General features: G+C 38.0%; 1 protein-coding gene across 5 annotated transcripts in view; it reads left to right on the top strand.

Annotated features, from left to right (window-relative positions):
* Positions 1-622: 622 nt before the first annotated feature.
* Positions 623-24,023, top strand: part of LOC106952426 (astrotactin-1) — a 223,679-nt gene continuing 200,278 nt past the window's right edge. For 2 of the 5 annotated variants that reach the window (XM_015040520.1, XM_015040524.1), the window contains exon 1: positions 623-3,429. In XM_015040520.1, coding sequence (XP_014896006.1) covers positions 3,120-3,429 — 310 coding nt within the window. In that variant the 5' untranslated portion in view covers positions 623-3,119. The remainder of the gene's footprint in view (positions 3,430-24,023) is intronic. The other 3 variants (XM_015040523.1, XM_015040522.1, XM_015040519.1) reach the window with 3 other exon arrangements.

Here is a 24,023-nt window from a genome sequence, read left to right on the forward strand (position 1 = left end):
GCGTCAATATGTGACGCCGAGGGTACCTGCCCAAGCGTCAATATGTGACGAGTTGGGAGTGAGAATGTGTTGTTTTATCGGATTAGGGTATTTTTTTTCCCCCCCCCCCCCTCACCTGAAAAAATGTCTTCACACACATTCAACCCAACAAAGTCAGGCTTTATGGATAAAAGACACCTAAGAGATTTTTGAACTATCCTTTTGAAACAACAGACATGCTTTAAAAAAAAAATCACAAATATGAAACTCAATCTTTTAGATATTGCTTTGCATTATGGCTTATTTTCAACCAGTGTGGCTCCAATTTACCATTGATGCAAAAGTGAAGGTATTGGCTTTTAAAAGCCACCTAGCACTTATTACTGGTTGACTGCACATCTTGTTCCCAATTGCATTTGTAATAAATGGTAAATAGCTAGCAAGTTTAACTTTAGAACAGAGTGAAAACTAATTCAGGAATAATTTGAGCTCATTTTGCACTACAGCACGCCTGGAAGAAAAAATTAACTTTAGTGCAACTCTCAGGGTCAGAGGTTGGTTTTTATTTGGCTTTTGGACAAAATGTTCTAGTGCTATTTGCAGATGTTCACAAATACACTGGAATAACTATTACTGTTTAGCAAAAGTTCCCCTCATGCCTCAAACCAATATACCAGAAAAGTTTTTCCTTCACCCTCGGTTGACTGTCAAGCAGAACTTCTGGCTTTTCCAACGGTGGACAGCGCTATGGCTAAAAGGGCAAAAACACACCCAGAAGCAAACACTTACAAAAACGCTGTACATTGTAAAATATTTAACAATTTTTTTTCCTCAACTGGCAACTTCAGGAACAATCAAAAATGCGTAAATAATAAATGCACACACAAACTAGTTCACTTATTCTATTTACTCACACCGGCTTGGTTTTAAAATACTGACTTTAAGCAGCCAAGACTTGTCCACTTTCACTTTGTTGTACTTTTGGCTTTGATGTTGTCCATGCTGTCCTATTTTTTTTTTGACTTTTTCAACAGTTTTCATGAGGACAGAGTGAAATGGCAGTCAATAGGAGACCACAGAGCTGCTTAAATATTAAATGGAGGGACAGTAGTGACACAGAAAATGCAATCTTCTTTTCTTACGGCTTTGTGTCCAAATCCAAATTGCAATCGTGTGGTCGACAAAGCGGTCAAGGGATTTAGAATCAGAAAAGCTCTCTGCGGATGTTGGTTCCGGTGGAATTTATGTGGAGTTTGCATGTGGTGGTTGTTTCAGTCGCGTATCGGGAGTTAGGAGTAGAACCAAAATGCGGACGGGAACTAGGGCTCAGCTTGGTAGCAGAATACATAATGTAGCTGAAAATTTTACAGAATGAACAGGAAACAAACAGGACAAGGAGCTTTGTTAGCATGACAGAAGGAACCGGCAATTCACAATGAAAAACTGGTTAGCTTTTGTACTTATGAACTGCCGCAAGCGAGAAGTATGGTGTTGGATTCACGTGAGCTTAATCAAGGGGATGTGGAACAGCTGTGAAGGAGAGCAAAACGGAGAGATTGAAGGAAGGCGAATAATAACACACAGAGCTAAATGAGAAACATGATTTGGAAATAAAAACTGAGAGTCTATGAGAAAACGGCAAAACGGGGAGGAAAAACCACAAGACATGAGTAAAAAATTACACACAAAAGAATTCACTAATACAGCAAGACCCTAATAACAATAACGTACAGATGAAAATAAATCATCCATGACAAAACCTGACAATAACACAGATTTGAAATGACAGGACATGGGCAGTAACGAGAAACTCAGAAGTGATTCAAAATACAAATTCCAACAAAACACCAAAACCCAAACTACCAACGATCGTCACACAAATTCCAACAAAACACCAAAACCCAAACTACCAACGATCATCACTCTAGTTTTACCAATGAGAATGTCCCGTTTACAGCACATGTGGTAGAAACCTTAACCAAAAACAAATGTGATTGTTGGTGAAATCTGAAGGCAGTTTTAAAAGCCTGACTTAGGAGTGTTTTCTGTATTCACATTGGAAGAATGTGCTTATACAATATTGAAAAAAATCATAAAAAAAATGATTCTTTAAACTTCCACTATGAAGAGTAGAAGATCTGTAGCCAACATATTGGTGTCAAATCCAGCCGCAGTACATTCTTGTAAAGTTAAATTAATATTCCAAAAATATTTTTAGGCTGTGATCGCTCTTTTTTTTCCTAGAGGTTTCAACTGTTTATAATTATGCTTTATTTTGTCCCCACTTAAATATAAACCCACATTTTAAAGACCCATGTTAAATTGCTGAATGGCTGTTTATATTTTTGAGCTGTTTTAAATCATGTAGACTTGACTAACATGATTTCTCCCTTAATTTTTCACACTTTTACTCTTGGACTGAGTTTCAGGGTATCCTTACCCTAACCCTAACCATTCTATTTTCTTATAAAAGTGAATCATAACAGAGCAATGGTGAGCTCTAAATGGAAGTATTAACCTTTCTGGGCACAGAATGTAGCCTTCTCAACTCACAAAAAAACAGCACAACTTGAGATCTTACAGCCACTGACAGAGTACAGGGCGTTGTAGCAATCAGTTTGTGCATCTGAACCACCAATTAGGCAATTACACATGCACCAGTCTAGCATCCACCCAATAAAAGAGGTCAGGGAAACTGTTAAAAATGCCAGTGGTGTCCCTTGGTTATGATATGCAAATTCGTACAAGAGGGCAAATGCACAATTAGATTAAAAATGATTATGCTTTTGTTGATGGGGCCTTAAGGGCACTTAGGGTGCATTCGCAGTTAGTAATCCATGCTCAGCCATTACAGAGCTATTTAGACAGTTTATCGATCAATTACAGTAAGGGGGTCAACAACATTAAAACACAGTCAAACAGCCACACAGTCGATGCCCAGCTATGTATCAACAAAAACCATGTGACTGATCAGAGACAAGAAGCAGGATGCGTTTGTTTCCTACACTGAGAGAGCCCGCCGGTGCACCACGCGCAGCACATCCCTCCCAAGCGTTACGCTGGGAGACTCAAGCAGTCGGCAAGAGAAACCGCGAGGAGGGCGAGAGAGGAGAGAGGGGGAGGAAAAAGGAGCGACGGAGATGGCGAGTCTAAACATGGAGCCGACACCGCTGCTTCGGCTTCTGGGGCTGCTGTGGCTCCTTCTAGCCGACCAAACCACCACGGTCCGGGGTCTGAACGGCGACGAAGACCAGAGCCAGGACACCGAGTGCAAGATGAAGAGCGTCACCGTGTCAGCGCTGCCGTTTCTGAGGGAGAACGACCTGAGCATCATGCACAGCCCGTCGGCCTCGGAGCCCAAGCTGCTATTCTCCGTGAGGAACGATTTTCCAGGGGACGTGGTGGTGGTGGACGACCTGGAAAACACCGAGCTCCCTTTCTTCGTCCTAGGTGAGTTTTGCGACGGGGTGCTCGCAGCGTGGTTCATTAGCGGTTAATTGAATGGATTAAATCCCATTCAGTCTTTGTTACTACACAGAACATCTGTCTGTTAGCTCAGGCCTGGCTACATAGTGCAGTGTCCTTTTTTTAAATGTGTGTTATAGTTGATGGAGCAGTCCACAGGAACAGAAACTATTGGCTTTTAAATCTAGCCACCTACTCTGTGGTTGCTAATTAGCACGTGCAGCTGTTAATAATTATAGCGACACTGCACTTTTTACTGCAATAACAGGCCGAGTAGCATTGTTGTGCTAGCAATATATCCACATCTTGAATTGAATTGAATCATATTACACCACAAAGAAAAAGCAAAACTTTAGTGCTCTGTCTATTTCTTAATTGTTGTTAAAGTAATCACACGGTTCTACTATAAAATTGTATTAAGCTGTTTAGTCAACGCGCGAGCATACTTGTAAGCAAACTTTTTTGACGTCACTGCAACTTTCTAGTGTTTGTATTATTTGGGTAATGAACAGCTGCAGACCAATGGTGGTTTACAGCTTGTGTTTTGATGAGTTTTCTAAAGTCTCTTGTTAAAGCGTTTGACATCCGCTGTCCATGGTTCTGAATTTCAGCTGACGGTACAGATTGCAGCTCTGTCACCGGATAGTATCTGTAGCAGACCCCCGCCCCCAAATAAGTGATTGTGGCTTTACTGATGAACAGCCAGGTTTATTGGAAGTAAACCATGAGTTTCACCGTAAGAGCTGCATGCACAAACACACACACACACACACACTTACACACAAAAAGACAGTGTAAGCTACAAAAACACGCTCTTAAATTGTAACGTTTGAACTAAAAATAACGTTCACTACTAAAAATCTCAACTCCAAATCAAAACTATACCCTATAGTTTGTATACAATAAAAAATAAATTTCAATCGATCAACATTGGAACCATCCTTATTTACAAAATAAACATACCTTGTGCCTCTATCAAGGTGGCCCCTTCATAACAAGATACTTTTTAACACTTTGTTGTAACTTGTCTTTCTGTCCTTAAGCTCTATGACATATGTACAGAAGTTGTCTCACCAAAACAAAGGCATCAAATCAAAAACTGGAAGTCAACCATACACTGTACAAAACAAAATGAAGCAAAGGCAATAAGCACTAAAGACAAACAAGGAGCCCAGTCTGGGGTTATTTACTTATTTGGCTTCTAATTTAAATGATGCCTTTTAAACACTGTATTATCTTTTAGGAGATGCCTCTCTTTTTTTTTTTTTAAGAAAAAATCTTCTTTGTCGAATGATAACATTTTTATAATCTTAACAGTAGGTAGGATATTTCTATTGATGAGTCAAATTGTTTCAGTTTTTCTTATTTTCCTTCTGCAATTTAAGTTCACAAATTACTAATGAACAACTTTATGCTTATAAGTGTTTCTCACTCTAAACCTCTTTTAAAATATGGCATAACAAGACCCTCTCATTGTATATGACAGTTTTCATTTTATTAGAAACTTACTTTATATACCTCAGAATTGTGCTTTTCTTTATACAAGAATAAATTAAACTAAAAGTGCAGTGTATTAACCTTGTCCTGCCTTTTAGTGATTAGTAACCAGTGTGGGCTCTGCCTAACTTACTAATCCTGAGTAAATGGAAAATGTCAGGAGGTGTTAGCTAAGGTGTGCAGCTAGCATTCCCTAGCTTCTTGTCCATTTTAATATTTCTTCATTTGATAAATCGTCTCACAGCATAGTTTGTTTATGATGCTGATTAATAGTGTGTGGATCAAGCTTGCTGAAAATTTTTCTTCTGCTTCTTGACCGACTGACTTTGCCTTGGGCATTCTGGATATTAATTATTACAAGTGTTCTGGAAGTATGCTATGCTACGTAGTGTTCAGGTTCATCACACATATTCTTTAGTTGAGTTTAATAGGGTGTGGACTTGTTCCACTATGCCTTGTCATGTGATCTGTATCTGAGTCTTGACTTTGAGAGTTGCTGTTTTGGATGTTTCTCATTCATTTGTTTTTATGTATGACAGTATAATGTTTCAGTATGTCATCCCTATTAAAGAAGTAATAATTTGAACTAAAAGTCTGCTGCACATTTTAATCAGTTAAATAGTTATTAAACCTACTTTTCATCAAGCCCACATTAGGTATTTTTCTTATTTTATATTTTTCTTTTTGGCTGGCATTCAGTATCTGGGTTTTAAGTCTGTAACCTGAAGACATAGAGTGTAGAACATTCTGTTTGGGGGGTTTTGGTTAATAATTAATACCAATTTAAAATATTTCCCACTTTCCCTTAGCGTTACTACCTGATAACAGCTGACTCTGTATGGAAACCTCTTGACTTTGAGCTTAATATCCGCCAACATGTGTGAATATAGCATGTTCCATGACAGACGGAGGCTGAAAGCGCAATTGAAAAAAATATGGAGCATTTTGCTGCAATATTTTCAAACTTTCAGGCATCTGTTGAAAGCCTTACAGCATATTTAAATGTAGCAACCTGAATTGCAACCTGATTCAGCAAAAAGCATTGTCATCTGAAATAGTTTCTTATACGTTTTGCTGCATTGCAAAATGCACCAGCTCAATTCACGACTGGAAGTAAAAGCTGTGACCACATTGGCTCTGTGTTGGTCGACTTTCACTGGCTTCCAGTTTAGCAGTTTACAATTACTGGTAACTTAAAAAAACTTTAATGGCTTGACACCACGCTGCTTTGAACACGAAAAAGTGGCACCTTCGTTGATGCCTCGCACTTTACCTCTTTCGAGTTCAATATTATTTGTGTTCTGCCCTTTTGCCATTCTTGGTGTTTAGTCGTTTCTGGTGTGCAATCGTTTGTCGTTATTAACATTATCATTGATTATGGATATCTACTGCATGACTTACCTTTGGTGCTTGGCATCTTTGATCTCCAGCTCTCCAAGAATCATTGCTATAAGTGGCTCATACTGGTTAAGACTGCCGTTGGATGTTGCCTTCTACCTTGTTGCCCTGTGAGGATCCAGAGATGGAGCCGTGCACGACAGGATCTCCACCTTCTTAGTCGTGCTGCAGAGGCCCTAGTCCTCTGCGTGCCGCAGTGATCTGTGTGTTTAATATCTGATCGCTTACAAGTAGAAGCTTCCTTCTGTTGAGTGATCTCATCTCCACTCACCGTTTAGATCTATTCCTGTTGACTGAAACCAGGGGACAACAGTGCTTTCTCTGAGCTCCACGCACCAGTCTACTCCTACCTGCGTACATGACCATGGAGGCGGTCTCTCTGCTGCGTTCAATCATGACCTCAGCTGCCGATCATTGTCTTCAAGCTACTACAGCGGCTTTGAGCTTTGACTGTTTGTGGTGGAATATGTATGTTGTTCACCAAAATATACTAAGAATTTCATCAGATTTTTCAGAATTGCTAGCTGAACTGTTGATAGGCTCTATATGTGTGGTAACTTTAATGTTCATGTTTGCAGCCCCTGAAACCAATTGGCATTGAGTTTCAGAACCTTCTGGACTGCTTTGGCTTGTCTCAATCAGTGTCGGGGCCCAAACATAGACATGATCACACACTAGACCTAATCGCTGTATCTACTATAGAGATATGAGACAGATGTATTCCAGATCACTTTCCCGTTATATTTGAATATGTGTCCCCTTTGTGTCCACTCCTTCTGTGGTAAAACCTATGCTCCCTGCACTTCTCCATCACCTCCTCCACTGCAGGACAGTTTGTTGCAGCCTGTAAATGCAGTGAATTATACTCCATTGATAGGATAGACATTCTTCTGTGTCCAGATGAGTTTGTCACGTCTTTTCACTTCATCTGCATAAAGAGTTTGGACCCCATCACTCCTCTAAAGCAGACTTCTACAAAAATCAAGCCAGATCCCTGGCTTAATAATACCACCCGGGCCATTACACAGAGAAGCAGAAAAGCAGAATGCAGATGGAAGAAAGACAGACTTCATGCATCCCTGGGGATACTGAGAGACTGTCTTTTTGAATATCAAAATTATGTTAAGCAGGCTAAATCTCAGAATTTAGTTTCCACCAGATGTAACCAACTACGGGTTTTATTTAGCGCACTTCATTCTACCATTGATTCTTCTACCAAACTTATAAAAACCGCTACAGAGTCTACCTGTGATGATTTTCTAGATTATTTTGTTAGCAACATGGACTCTATCAAACGGACCAATGTCTGTATATAAAGTGTTGTCCAATTACATGTTCCTCCAATGAACTCTGCTGTCTTTGATCAAGCTGGTGTTGCTACTGGCACCTCTTTGAGGTGGTTCAACAGACGAGACCTACCAACTGTCCTCTGGACGTCATTCTCTCCAAGATGCTCAAACAGACCTTTGGTGCTTGTCTCCTGATGGTTAATAGCTGTCTAAAGTCCCATTTGTTTTCAAGCATGCTCTGGTTAGACCTCTCTTTTCCAGTTTTGGGCCAATCTTCTGTTTGACCTTTTTTATCTAAACTTCTGAAAAAGATTGTTTTTATTCAGCTCCAATGTTTTGGAGATGATAAAATCTGATTTTCATATTGAAGCAATGTGAAAATAACATGCTTGAGAAATTCCAGTCTGGCTTCAGATATCGCCACTCAAATTACAGAAAAATATTATTTTGTCGCTTGATGCCAACAAACCTGTTCTGCTGGATCTTAGAACAGCTGCAGACCATCCAGTAATCATTAGTCATTTGGTTCAGCAGTCACTACTCCCTTCAGGAAGCAGTGCTTCAGTGGTTGGAGTCCTACTTATCAGAATATTCTCCATCATGATGGGTGGTTTCAGATTCCTCTGACCTCTGGTGTGCTGCAGGGATCCATTCTGACGCCTGTTCTCTTCTCACCTTGCATGCTTAAAATCCGTGAAGTCGCCGTTTATTACTATGTTTAATGTGAAAATATTTTGTTGTTTTATCTTCTTTTTTATTTTAACTTTAAATTCAGAATTTTCGGTAGATCTTTTTTTTTTTTTTTTTCTTTTGCAGAATGTCATATCACAGCTTTTAAAGTTTGTTTGCATTTGAGCTGGAAGAGATAAGTTTGAGATTTTCTAGGCTTAACTTTTGAGCACTAAAGAGCCGGGTGTTTTCTTACACTAATATAATTGAACATAGAAGCTGAAGAAGTTTTTTTTTTTTTTTTGCATTTAACTTTGCTTGTTGGCTCACTTGAATTGTAGAACAAAAATCAGAAACAAAAAAAAAAGATAACAAAGAAGATGATGACTTTATGAAGCCTTGAAAGATGTTGCTTACTGTGTGCACACCCATCAGGAAATCATTTCAAGGTCAGAATGCTTTTCTGTCAGCAGATGTAATACCAGCTGTAGAAATTAAGCATTACTTTATTTGCTGTACAATTTGCGTTTAATAAAAATATTTCTACTTTTGTACAGACAATTGAAATGGGGGAATAGTCTTAAATGATGATCCAGGATACTTACCATTTTATTAAGCATTTCCACCTGAGACAGCCAGATCTGAACAGTATGAAGAGTTCATTTAAAGGCCTAATTTAGACAACAGTTAAAGCGTTATGGGGTAGAGGGGATCTCTTAGGGCCTGTGCAGCATATTAATGAACCTCAATTTGTGTCTGACATTTCCATGGGTTGCCTTCTGCTCCGGGACAGAAAACTTTTAATGATAATGCATTCATGGTGCAACTAGCATCCCAGCCGCCCAGCAGTGGCACAGCTGCAGCCTTTAATTTATTTCTTTTCTTTTCCTTATTTTTCCTTGTGGCTTGATTTCCTCTGCTGCTTCACAGAACCTCCTTTGTGACTTTAGGCACGTCTGCTTTGAATTATAAAGCACGGTGTTCATTTCAATTGTACGTGTCTCTTAGCGGGAAACAAAAACAGTTTAGGTCAGCATGGTGTGACTGTGTTTGATAAAGGGCACTAATTAAATTCAAACCGGTACGATAAGATGCCGCCTCAATGCTGTTTGATTGGAAGCATTCAGGTCCTTGTAGTTGATGCTGTTTGGGGATGCTGGGATTCATGTCTCACACTGGCCCTTCCTTTATTGTTATGCCTGCCAAAGCTTCATTATGATTAATGTTCTACATTTTTATCTAAGCATATTCTTTTGTCACCTCATGAGCCTACAAGGTGTTTAACAGAATATAAAAAGTGCCAACATCTGTAAAGTCAGCCAATTTGAACAACACTGACAGAGAAAACATACAGGGTGTCCAGCTACACTTGTATAGCACTTTTTTAATTTGATCTTGTCTTGTCATTCCTTAAATGTGTCCAAGGATGACTCAGACATTAGCTTACTTTGTTGCCTGACGTTATTAAAAGAAAAAAACAAAACTGTTCACTGAAGTGCTTAAATCTGCAGTCTTGCCAGAAGGCCATTTACCAAGAAACTTCAAAGTCCAGCAAATGTTTTTCCTCCCACACATGAACACAGTTTGATTCAGGGTATTTACGTAAAGGCGGGGCACACAAATGGATCCATTGACACTGTTTATGGCAGCTGCAGAGGGAAAGAAAAGGAAGATCAATATGTTTTGTACTGCTTACACTGCAGTAGAAAAATATTAAACTTTTTTAAAATACAAAAAGAAGAGAGTCTTGGTATAACTTGACAGCTAAACTTTAGTACCCACAGATAAAATCTGGCTGTCCATGCGAAGTTTTTTGTTAACCAAGCAGGGGCTGTAGCATTAAATTCTTGTAGCTTTTTTTGCAAATGTGCATTGGTGCATGTATTGATCTTTTAACTGTTCGATGCAGGTCTTTCACAGAACTGGTAAAAATCAATCTGCACTGTACAGTAAGTTCAGCCTCATTTCTAGTTATGACAATGAATTTAAGAGACAAACCGCTGAAAATAAAAACAAGTAACGAAACCCAAAAAGTAAATGCCTTGCTATTTGCTTCATTGTTTTTCCCTTTTCTAGCCAGAACAGTTGACATGTACAGTTTTCAGTCAAAGTCGGCCATATATGCAGCCACACAGCAGAACACACGGTACATATATTTGGTACCAATCTAAAAACAAACCTGAGGGAAAGATGCACAAATAAAATGTTTCATAGGTATTCACATCCTCATACTAATATACCTAACAATATTTGGCATTTTGTAAAAGTCTATAAACAAGCCAAACCTTTGCCATTAAGCTGGCAACAGCAAGTCATTTTATATTTTATAAAGTTGGAAAATATGGCAGACACCTGAAGATTTTGGGTCTTAAGTAACCTTACCATTTGCTTGAAAATATAAAACTGGAATCCGTCTGGAAATGCAGTGTTTCATAACAGTCCTCTGGTGTTTTTGTGGCAAACAATAGCTTACATTATGGTCCAAAAGTTAGTTTGGTATCACCAGACCATAAAACAGTCTTGTGATAATTTTGAAGAATGAAATCCTATTAATCCACATAATCTTACGTCCTCCTTTGTTTTTCAATTTCAAATTAAAAATGGAAAACATTTATTTTTTTTCTCACTCTTTTATATTGCAAGAATGTGACCTTGTACCGCGGATCTTAAAAATCTTTAATCTTTTCTTACCGAATAGTAGCTGTCGGTGTTTCAAACATAGAATTTGGTGAATGACAGAAATTGCATTTTGCCTGGAGCTGACATTAGAGGCTTCCTTTCAAGAACATTGATGGCAGGTGCTTAAGACACTGACTAACCCTGCAAATGCAATAGTCGGATCACTTCAATCAGCTCAATATACAGTTACAGTTTACTTCTCAGCAGCAGCAGCCTGTCCTGCTGCAGTCTGGCCCATACTCAGCTAATCCTTTGCAGTTAGAGTAGTTGATGACCTCAGAGACACAAAATTAAAGCTGTGTTTTCATTGTGAAGGTATATTATATTATTATATTGAGAGAAAGAAATTTCTGATATGTTTATTCACCACAAACCTCTTAAAAAAACATAATTTAAAGTGCCGCTGGTTTCTCTGGTCATAGGTTGTCTACTTCCATGCATTTCCGTCATTTAACGGTGGCTCGCATTTTCTTGCTAAATTGCCTCTCTGTCAAGTATCTAAGAAGCAATTTGAAAACGGTTGATTCTGTGACTGACGGTAAATAATGGCTGCAGGACTGCAGCCACTCGTTAGTGTCAGAGAAGCCCTGCTACGTTATTAGAAATTTACCCTTTCGGTGTTGTGTCATAAATTGCGTGGGAGGTGAGGTAATAAAGTTGCCCTCTGGGAGAAACTCGTGCTGTATTTTCTGTCAGTTGTCAGTGGTTTACTCATCTGAGCTGGGAAGCTTGGGGAGAAGTGGTTCAGAACAGGTTGACATTAAAATAAGCTCTCCAGCCGCTTAAAAAAACATTTTCTAACTACATCATTACAGACCTGACATTTATGTCTGCATTTTATTTTACTTTTTCCATTTAGAGTGCATTAAGTTATGCTTTTTCATCATTTTGAATTACAACTTTGTGTCCTACTGATATTTCGACCCATCCATCACAGGATGTGCATTAATGCAAGGTGTCGTTGACACGTGATGATCCTAATAGAGATTACGTTCCCATTGACAGCATGAAAAAGTACACAAGTTTCCAACCTAACAAAGTCTAGTCAATCTTCTCATTAACATTTCATTTTGAACATCACCTTTACGCAGCTTCATGTTGAACCCTCTGCATGCTAATTTATGAAATCATTCAGAAAATTGTAATTAACAATTTGTAGGCAAACAATCAATTCCTGACCTATTCTGAAGCAGGTTTTACTCCCAAAATCAATTACAATGAGGAAGCAGTAAACCAGCTTAGTCATACTCAAAGTCCTCAAGTGAACCAGAAGTTTCCTTAATAAGCACCTTAAGTTTGTGTGTGTTTTTTGGATAAGTTTAAGATCGAAACACATGGATAATACTGTATTTTCCAGACTTTATGCCAGACTGGAGAGAAATAATTCCTGATCACTATGATCAGCACATGGACATTGGTGCTTCAGAAACTGTCAACCAGACATGCATGCCAAAGTTGAATGTTTCTGTGAGTTTATTGAGAGGCAGGTAACGGCGTGTTACTGGACACATCCATGTTGTCATGAACATAGACAAGATCTTTCCCATGTTTGTCAATTTATAAATGAATGTGACTGATGGTGTGACTTATATTAGTTTTTTCCTCCCATTAATGCTTTTTTTGACTAATGTGACTTACACACCAGAGCTGCTTATAGCTGGGAAGGTATGGTGTATAGAAACAAAAAAATATTTGCAAACATAATTGTGAGCTCAACAAGCTGCTCTTTTGCTTCATCCAAAAGTCTGAAGTTTCTTGAGACTTATTAACACTCTTCCAATAGGATGAATTATTAGATAATGAGTTGACCTCTGACATAACTATACAACTAACTCTACAGTTGTGATACAAACTGGGCATATCTGTCACACATGCACAATTATATTAATTAAAGCAGGATATATTGCTCTGTTCCTTACTCTCTTTTAACTAACTCAGTAAAAAAATATTTAAACCCTCTGAAACTGATCCTTTTTTTCACCTTTGTGCTCTTTGGGGAGATTTTTTGTGGTAGAAAAACTGCATTTGAAATGAAAATAATATTTTGGTTTCACAATTGCTTACCAGTAAAAATCTGAAAAGTGTGGCATCCACTTATATTTGCCCCTCTGACTGACACCACTAAATAAAATCCAGTGCAACTAATTAAAACATTTCATTCCAGCTGTTCAGTCAAAGCCTTAGAAGTTAGTTTGAGATCATTGGTGAACAAATGAACAAATTTCTTGGTATTGGTGAACAAATACCAAGAAACACACTTGACATCAGGCCAGGGAAAAGGTTGTAGAGAAGCTTATCTCAGGGTTGGGTTATAAAACCAAACCGAATGCTTTGACTCCAAAGCACTGAAAGAAGAGGTGGAGAGGACCTTCATCTTCAGGTGTACTGCTCTAGGCACGAAGCATTCTGGAGAGACTTCTTGTAGCACTACTTACTGCAATAAGGAAAATAATATTTGGGGGGGCATCATCACTATCATCAATAATTGGTGAGGAGCGCTCTGCTTCTCTAGTCAGTAATTGTGGTTTCTATTATTGAGAAGGAATTTCAGCAGGAGATGAAGCCCTGGTGCGAAACAATGGGCTGGTGCTGGGCCCCCTGGAGCAATTAACCTGAGCCCCCCATCCTCCCTCATATAGTTCTGACACAATGAATATGTTACAGAGACATCTAATCACTGTACATGTAGGGTGCCAGAGACACTTGGCTGAGTTGAGTGAGCGCACAACCCGTATATTAATTGGATTTTTGTGCTGAATAAGAGGCTTTTGCTGAACGAAGGTGAATTGTATAAGCATGACAAACACTTGTCTACCAGAAAATTAGAGTTTTGTTGATCTTATTTTATTTATTTTTATTTTTTTGGAAGTAGATTTGTAACCAAACCACATGGTTTTGTTTGTCACAGATGTTGGAGAGACATGAAATAAAAAATAAATCAGTTTTTTAGACTAATCTATTTGTTTATTGAAGTATACATTCCTCAGTTAGTATAATCTTTTATTCTAATATTTAGGATTAAATAGAGCTCTGACTTTTATGTAATCTATTGGCTTAGGTATTGTAAATTAATCCTTCATGTGAAAAGAGAAACTTTGTTCCAGTTCATCAACAAATGTACCAATCGATAAATACAGTCAGCTCATTTTATTAATGACTTTAGCTTAGTGTACAGTTCCAAATTAATGGACCTTGTTATCATCACAAGTAAATTACAGCTGCAGCTTTTTTCTTGTGGAAACCTCTTTTTAAGTTGTTTTTTGTATAGTCCTGCAGGGTTTCTTAGCTGCTTTTCAAAAGATGGTTTATTGGATTACTTTAATAAAATAATATATTCACAAGTCGCTACCAGAATGACACTCTTTCACGGAGAAGAAAATAGCAGGGGGAAAAAAAATGAAAATAAATGGATGACCTGAGGTATTTGCTTAGCATGAAAACCTGTCCCAAATATTTGGCACAGTTATCTACTTCAGCTTTAAAACAGGAGAAAATCACAATTCAAACTTCATAGCATAGCACTTGTTGAACATCTAGTCATGAAGGACTGAAAGCAGGCTTGTGTGATCACTGTTTTATCCACATTTGTCAATTTTGCATTGGCTCAAGTTCCAGCAGGCAAAAAAGGGCCACTTTCGAAACTCTAGGGGCCTCATGTATAAAAAAGTATGCAGGTTTCACACTAAAACATGGTGCAGGGTCAAATTTTGACGAGTGGGGCGCAACAAATTCAGAAGTATAAAACCATACGCATGCATGTGGCTGTGCAGCTTTCCTTTATGCGGACTTTAAGCGTGCCAGAGAGTCCTTTGCAGTGACCTGGGAATGTAGAAGTTTATTCTAAAAGGAGGAATCGTATATTGTGCCAGGCCAACATGCCACTACATTTATTAGGCACTTTTACTCATATAAGTCACACATTTACAGAATGGAGATTCTTTCTATTCATAAAGGCGCATTCAGAAAGCTGGCATGGCTCAACTGAGGGATGACTGTCTTGACCTGTCTGCAGCTCCAGCTGCACCAGCACCGATAACGCACGGCTCCTTCTTTAGCTTCTACAGAGAGCACCCAGCATGAGCACTCTGGGCAATCTGAAGGATAATAAACCATCAACATGTCCCAGCAGATCAATATAGTCTCTGAACATATGCTCACTCCGAACCCTTCAACTGGTGATGTTCTCCAGCAGTGCCAAAGCGGTCCACGGTTATGCACCACACCTTTGCACAGCTACTTATGTTCTTACTCATTCATCTATTCTTTTAAGACCTAGGTCTTCTCAGCTGAGTGTTTTAAATCACTGAGACTGACTGAACCTTTCTTGGCTAGTTTCTTGATAAGAGTAGCACCCTGCCTTGGTTGTTTGCATCTAAATTACTAGTTTTACTAATAATAATTCCCTCAAGCACTTTTTATTATTATTCATAGCCAAAATCTGACTAGAACTAAAGCACAAGACACTTCTGCTGGGATGAAAAAAATTCTGACAAAAATGAAAGTTGTATCCTACTTGTTTTCTGCGTACAAATCACTTCAGCGGATAACGGTAAAATCCTTTGAGGTAGTGTATAGTGCAACTAAAGTAAAGCATGGCATGCTTACAATAAATATACTTCCAGATTTTTGGGGGCTTTTTTTTTTTTTTTGTCTGCTTTTATTTGATAATTTTGGGCCGAAAAGTTTCATCACAAGACACACCAGAAGTCAGTGATTGTCTCTGTGTTTGCACAAGGAGATGGAGCTATAATGTGTGAGGAGGAATTTGACCAGCAGAGAGCAACGAGATAAACACAGACAAGGAAAAAAAAAACGAAAGAGGGAGATTGGAGAGCATATAACTGCTTGTAAATGGTTACCATGGTGATTCGATCAGGCGCTTAGGCTGGAGCTCCAAGGGAAAGGTGGCATTTTTATTGCCACAGCAGGAAGAGACAAGAAGGACGGAAGGAAGAGGGACGGGGAAAAAAGTGTTTGAGGTGACACCTTTATCTTTACAATGCGACGCTATCTCTGAGTAACGACGTTCATAAAAGAATATCAAGATATCAAAAACCAAATCATCAAATGCTGTTCAGCTCAGGGACATTTTATCTTCAGTTTAAAGATTTTTTTACCCTCCCTTCTGTTCTGTCTTTCTTCTCCTTGTGATGCAAAAAAAGTGAGTCAACTGTTTCTTAGAAGTGATGAGGTAAAGAAGAACAAAAAGGTGCTTATGTAGGGTTTTGGCTCTTTGATTGCCATCAAGGGATTACTGTAGATTGCTTTAAATTAAATATGCATTATAAAAGTAACCTGGAACCTTGCTCATTAAAAATAGTAAGGTATATTAAGTAGTTATTGGTAAAATGAAAGAAATTGTGTTGTTCCTTTTTGGTATTTTTCCTATCACCCTACATAGTATAAAATATTATTTCTACGCCGGGCTAAAATTTCTGTGCACATCAGATGATGGGACTTACCATCTTTTAATGGGAAACCCAAGAAGTTCAGAGGGTTGATCTTGTGTAGATATCTGCTCTAAAATCCAACCACAATGTCACCTGTGTCTGCAGCATAGTAGTTGGAAGCTCAGGACAGCAGTAAGGAAATGTTCAGTTTTGTAAAGTATTACTAGCTCTGCAGTGGCTTCTTCAAATTGGCTGCATTACTTACCTCTGTAAGAAATGAACTTGGTAAAACGCCCAACTCTGCTGCCAACCAGTGTATAGCATTTTCAGCATCATGAGCCCTTCATGAGCATGTGCAAGCTACTTAATCTAATTTGAAAGGCATTATTTACCAACACAAATAAATTGCATTGGACACTTTACTCAGCCAGTTTCAAAAATGAGTCTTTCCATGCTTCTCCATAAATAAAGACTGAAATAAAGCAACAAATAAACCCTTTTTCTTTCTGTCCTAATTCAGCTATTTAAACCATTTTGCTATAAATTAGAATGCTATAAAAAAAAACAAAAAAACACTTGTGCTGCTGTTGGGAAAATGTGAAGCTAATGCAGGAGCGATCAAAGGAGGAACAAACTTTAATATATATGCAGGCTCACAGAGGCCCGTGGGAGAGGGTTTGGAGGTGGACAAACACTCAGAGGCTGCCTGGGAATATTTTTCATCCCTGTTTTAAGGTGATGGTGGAGTAATTTATTGCACTCCATGAACCAATCATGGAGCTTATCTTTATTTATTTATTTATTTATTTATTTATTTATTTATACAACTAATTGACTAAATCAGAACTTTAATATATGCACACACAACCTCATGTATATTTTATCCCTATGCAAAAGAGAATGCTAAGGAGCTTTTCTGATGTTGTCAAAGGTTGGTCTCTGTTAAAGATGATATGTACAGATGTACTGGTGTTGTAGTCTTGAGCACCAGACGAGCTTTCTGGTTTTCCCCCAACGATGTCCTGATTTCATCATTTTGGTAAAAGCAATACATCTTAATTTGCCACTGTCACTGCAGGCTGGCCTCGATCTGTCAGCTCCTCAACCACGGGGAAAGGTGTTGCACACAAGAAGGACATCAGTTCAAAGGCAGTTCAACATTAAAGCAGTCATATCTTTTTGAGGGATGGTTACTTTTATGTTTCACTGAACTCTGCAGATGCAATTTGAATTCCTGTGATGCCATAGAATATTTTGGGTGTAACAATTTCAGTCTGAGCTTTGTTGTTATAATTGCTGTATGTCAAATCAAAAAGGTAAAAAAAAGGTGGTTTGGCAGAGTAAAATAAATTGCCTGTGTGATAAAAACCTATGCAGAAATATATTTGGTATGTTTGGGGAGTATTCTGCAATGTGAATGGGAAAAGTCTGCAGAGTTTTTCTGGCTTCTTTATGCTTATAAACATAGAACATAGCAATAAGCAAGCATCTTAGCATTCATCTATAATAGTCATGAAGTCATCAATGTGGAACTTTAGAAACTTCTTTGTCATACTTTATTAACTATGTGATTATTTGGTAATATCAAGTTTAAAAAAAAACCAATGTCACCACAGACTTGTTCAGTTTGTTGTGCTTTGTCATAAAAAAAAGGAAAAAAATACGAGAGGAAAATAGGAATGAGGAATGAAAGTGGGGTTTGAAAGTGCCAGGTATCACTTTCAGTGTCATTCCTCATTCACTGTGATCCACTTCAAATCCAGCAGGAAGGTTTTGAATTTTCTCCATTGCCCTTTCCTTTCGGAGAACAGAAATACCCTTTATTGTCTGTATGTGGGGAAAGTCAAGTGTACCAGCAACAAAGTGACTGGCAAAATGAAAGCATACGGTTTCACAAAATGGTAGAAATGGGAAAAACAAAACAAATAATAATAAAAAAACAAGACTAAGAGACTGTACAGTAATGGTAAAAAAAAAAGTGTATCTATTTAAAACTGCACACCCAGATTCAAAGAAATTTGCAAGCGAGTAGAATAATTTAAAAATATATATACAAAATGTGTGTGGATGCTTGTGCATAAAAATAGAAACTATTTTCAAGAAATTGAAGTTTCTGACGTTAATGTTTAGTTGTAGCCTGCATCAGTTATTTGTTGCCAATATTTCTAGATATAAACCAGATAGTTTTAATAGCAAAGCGCCTAGGTAACATTTTTTGTTGGAAACTGGCTCTATATAAATAAACTCGAACTGAAATAATTAATGAAATATAATTTTGTGACCCACTAAAGCCAGCTCAAGTATCACAAATGATACATGTACCACAGTGTACAAACTATGACTCCACGTTCTTCATGTTACATGACTTGCATTTCTTTAGTTTCAGTTAGTTCTTGGTACTTTGCTTTCTTCTGTCCCATTTTTTTTTACGATATTCAGAGTATAGTCATAGATCACCTTCATCTCCAAGTAAGATATTTTTCTCCTCAGTTTAAAATGGCATACATCTACACAAATCTTCCCCTGATTGATGCTATTAGTTATGCCAGAGATGAACTAAAGAGGAAACCTGTTATCTTTTCTGGCTCCGCAGACTGGCTGACCGTGTAGTTCACTGGATTGATATTTGTAGCAACCAAATGGCATCTATCCCTCTTCCCCTGACGTTTCCTGACCTTGTTATGTCAATCTGAACTAAGAGAAACATGGTAACCTAAGATCAATCAGTCAAAATCTAAAATAGGACACAGGCTTTCTCCTCTTGCCTTTTAAGACATTAATCTGGAAGTCGTAGGTGATGGACAATAATTTTAATCGGGTTACTCTGGGTCTGGTGCTTTTTTCAATAAATGTTTTTTTTTTTCTATTCTTCAAGTATGTACGATGTGTCTGATTAACCAGTTAATTCAGTTTTCAAGCTCCCAGGTTACAATTGTCATTATGGGTTTCTCCAAGCGATGGAGAACTAAAGTAGCTCATTGGGTTTAATTTTACTTAAAATAACAGTGTGTGGTTAAAGCGCAACCCAAGTCTCCAAACGTGGCTGTCATGGGTTTGAGTCCCAGCCCGATGACCTTTGCTGCTTGTCTTCCCCCTCTTTCACAACCCACTTTCCTGTCTGGTATCTGTCAAATAAAAGCCTCCAGAGCCAAACAAAAACTTAAAAAAAAAAAAAAAAGGGAGAGAATATTGCCTTTGTATCGCAGCTGAATCTGATGTCTTGAACTTGTCCTCTGTCGTTTTATGAACCTTCTATGTGGCCAGACCAAAGGTCTTAGCACTTTTGTCTTGCAACAAGAGAGTTCTGAGTTAAAGTATGTCCATGGGATCTTTATGTGTAGCTTGCATGGCACTCAATCGATGCGTAGGTTCTCCGGGTACACTGACTTCTTCCCGCAGTCCATGAATATGTTTCTAGCACATTTGACCACTTTAAATTGCCCTTAGGAGTCCGTGTGTAGATGTGTGGTTGTTTGTCCTGTGTGTTTGTATTAACCTTGTATCACATTACCATAAACATTAAATTAAACTAAATTACCACATTATGAGGTGTGCATCAGTAATATTCTACATAAGAGCGGTGTCCTATTTACAACAGGATAAGAAAAAGGTTGCTGTTTATGCAGGACTAAAACTGATTGGTCAAAGGATGAGCTGTGTTTGTTCGGTATTACTTGTAGGAACAGAGTCTTCATTGCCACAGTGAAGGGGTTCTGCTTTAGCTTTTGAGCCTTGCATGCAGTCTGCACCTTAATTAGGCCAGTCATGGAGTAAAATTTATGCAGAGATTAGCTACAAATGAGAACAGTTTCGAAATATTCTGGTGAGGTTTGATTTTATTCTGGGAGGGAATAAATAAGAGTTGGCTAACAAAGCTTTAATCTCCAACTTTGATGCCCGACAAGATATTAGACATGCTGTTCTGTATTATTATTATTATTATTATTATTATTATTATTATTATTTATTTGGAAACTTCTTTCTCCTGATATAGTCACAGAAGCTGCTGGAGGGAACAAACAAAAGAAATGAATATTCTTTCATATTTCTTATGCTCGTTTTTTCTTTTTCCTGAATTGCTTCCACAATATTACAGTGAGGTGTGTCATAAAAATCACCTGACCTGGCGGTGTCAAAGGCAGATATAGCATCTTGAAATGTAAGCCTGGACCATTACAGGGAAATCTACTCTTTTATACAATGTCAAGACAGGCCAGAGGCCGACACTATAGCTGCTGTAGATGGCTGTGAAAGGAATAAGTACTGAGCTGGTGAAATATGTACATAGTCATGAATTTTCAATTTGTCAGCTTGCTTTCTGCAGGGGATTATCACCTATAAACCATGTGGATGGTAAAAATAGGAGACCCATTTGTTATAAATTGGACAATGACAGGGGTTTAGGGATAAAGACCTTCTAAATTTTACTAAGACCCTGCTGGAGCATGGATTCTGGCATGTAGTGGGTGAAGATTTAAAATCTTTTACTTGTGACTTTGTGGCTTTAAATATGCATCTTGGAATGCAATAAGTGAACTTCAGGAATTTACCTGCTGGACATCACAAATGAATAATGCTGCTTTATCTTGTATTTTTAAAAATCTAAGAATAAATACAAATAATTTCTTTCCAAATCCATACATCCTGAGTCCTTTTTCTTTCTTTCCCCGAAAAGGTCAGAGCATGTAGATATTTTTTTGTGCTTTGCAACTTGTTTGCACCTTTAGACCAAAAGATGATGCATCATTAACCAAAAGTTGGATTTTACAAACTACAATCAACATTTTAGAAGTGATGGTTATCCATAAAAACATGTTTGAATTAATGTATTCCTTTTTCTTTTACGCAGAAATGTTGTCAAATCATTTTTTAGCTTTCAAAGCAGAACACATTAATTTAAACATTATTTCAAGATTTTTAAAGGAAGGAGTGTCGCTGTGTTTCTGCCTGTAGATGCATAAATGTTAGTCTTCTTGACAATCTTGTATTGTTGATGGGGGACTCAGACTGTAGCATGAAGTCTTTCTTCTTGAATGCTAAAGACTTTACGTGTGGTTGCAGTCCATACAGAACCAATAATAGAAAAGAATGAAATAGAATAGAAATACCTTTTCTTGTCTCATGAGGGGGGAATTCTGGTGTATTTCATAATTAAATCTGCTTGGACTTGTAAAAAAAAAATGCTATGCCATTACAACCACAAACTTCAGTGTTAAATATGCTCACATTTTATTCAGAATTATGCACAACTTTGTTTTGGTGTGCCGAATACAAGTTAGTGAGGTGTATTGAAGTCCGAAGTTATAATGTTGCAAAATGTAGAACAGTTTAAAAGGATATGTAAAAATGTCAAATGTGCCTTGAAACAACTGTGCAATGTTTCTGTAGGCATAATCTCAGTTGGTGGTTTAAAAAGAGGCTAGTCTCTAATCAGTGCCCAGTGATGTGTTTGATCATTTCAGGAAATGCAGACATGCAAGACATGCAGAAGTTGCTGCCACAACCTGAATTGGCCTAGTTGGATCAGCAGCTTATGGAGATTAATTTCCCCACCGCTGAAATAAAATCAATCAACAGCCTTTAATTATTTTCTTCCTAAGCTACTCTTCTCCTTTCTTTTTACGAGCCATAGATTTCAGATTTCTGTAGTTTTGGTTCTTCTCGGAAAAAGGGAACCATTTTATTCAGCAGGTTTTTACAGAAATGTGTTTTGCTTCATACACTAGTTGCTTTAAACTGCAGCTTGCTAGTGGTTGTCCTGGTTGTGCATTGACAAGTAAATTTCACCTAGATTCAACTGAGTTTTGATTGTTTTAAATAAAACTAGTCTTTCTAAGACTAGTTATGAGTTGGTGTCTGTGTGCCTCTGTGCTAGAGTGGCAATGGGTCCATGGTGTACCTGGCATCATGCTAAGTGACTGCTGAAGATGGGGACCTGCTAAAGTATACACAGTCCTTTAACTTTGTCACATTTTTGCAATTAATGAGCCAATTAATTACAACCAATTAGCTTAGTTTTTTAAGATATATCAGCACAAAGAGGTGTATAATGATGAAAGTGAAAGGAAAACACTTTTTGTTTTTAACAATAATCAGAAGTCCTGGTTTGGATACCCCAATATAAAATCCAGTGAAAGCATTTACCAGTGAACAAATGTTAAGATTACCTGTGAATAAATGTTAAGATCAGGAACATTGCAGTTTAGAGATAAAGTTGAAGCAGGATTAGGGTATAAAACATAATTCAAAGCCGCTCCTCTAAATTGACCGCCCAGGCAAGTAGAGCAATAATCAGAGAGGTAACCAAGAGTAAATATGGTATGTGTAGTGGAAAACAAATATCACCAACAAACATTATCACTGTAATTGCTTATCCATGCAGCACCAAGCTGTGGGCATGCTTGACTTCAACAAGCATGCCCACAGCAGAGAAACTGATCTGAGCTGATGGTGACAAAACACAAAGTATTCATGGGATACAAACAGTTAGAAGTTGCTAAAGACTTGAGACTCGAGTGGAGGTTCACCTAGCCCTAAAAATAAGGAAATGATCCAGTAAATAATCTATGCCATTGTTCGAAACATGTTCAGAGATTTCCCATCCAATTTAGATAATGTTGAGCTATTTCCCGAGAAGAACAGGCAAAAGTTTGACTCTTCAGACATGAGAATCAGGTGTAGACATGTTTGTATCATGAAAACAAATGTAAAAACGTTTGGTTAGTGTAAATATCATTTCAAGGCACAGTAATCACATAACAGCTTTTGGTAGCATATGCAAACATAATTGAGCAGCCTGCATGTAGGATGGCTCCATCTTGTTGAGCTACCCTTGCAATTTGCTGTCTTCAAATACAAAAAAATAAATAAGTGGCAACTTTGAGATGGCTGGCAGTAGAGATGTGACTGGCTGTGTTTTCAGGGATTCCTTCAATAGGGTGTGACATTAAGCTCATGATTAAAGTTCTCGGGGTGACAGATGAGGATATGAAAGAGGGAGACAATGCTGTAACTTGGTGAATGAGAAATGACAGCAGGGAGGGAAAAAAGTGAAAGATGGTAATAAAAAACTGCAAAATAAGTCAGGCTGGTCAGAGAAGGGGTGCAACGTTTTGAAAAATGGGTCGATTTTCCATGGGGCGAGATGGGGCTGCTAGACTTACCTTGATCTTTGTTTATTAAATGCTATCTTCTTAGAATGATGATGAGTTTTGTGATTTTGCATTTGAATAATTTCAGAACCTTGCAAAAACTTCAAGTTTTAATTTGTCAAATGTACTTCCTTTTTCACCATGAATGTACAAAGCGGAGACTTGAGGCCCCCCACATACTCGGGCGTACTTCACTTTGTGGAGGTCCGCTCATACAGGACTATGAAGTCTAATGCTCCTGATAAACCCTGGCTTTGTTTTATATGTGGTAATGTAATTAGATTTTAGATGCAGGGTTTTTCAGTGCCCAAACACTAAAGCATTTCTTATTTACTGCCATGGTGTCAACGTGCAGAAAACAAAGCATTAGGCAGCTGTCTTGTTTTGAAATGTGTATATTGAGACCAATGCATTTTGTAATTAAACATAACACCAACATTCAGGCTGGTCTATTGCACCACTGATGCCATTTTGCCCTATGAGAATGTGCTGACATTAAGATAGAG

The sequence above is a fragment of the Poecilia latipinna genome, unplaced genomic scaffold, assembly GCF_001443285.1.
Source record: "Poecilia latipinna isolate Pla-1442-1.1 unplaced genomic scaffold, P_latipinna-1.0 Scaffold513, whole genome shotgun sequence".
Classification (NCBI taxonomy): domain Eukaryota; kingdom Metazoa; phylum Chordata; class Actinopteri; order Cyprinodontiformes; family Poeciliidae; genus Poecilia; species Poecilia latipinna.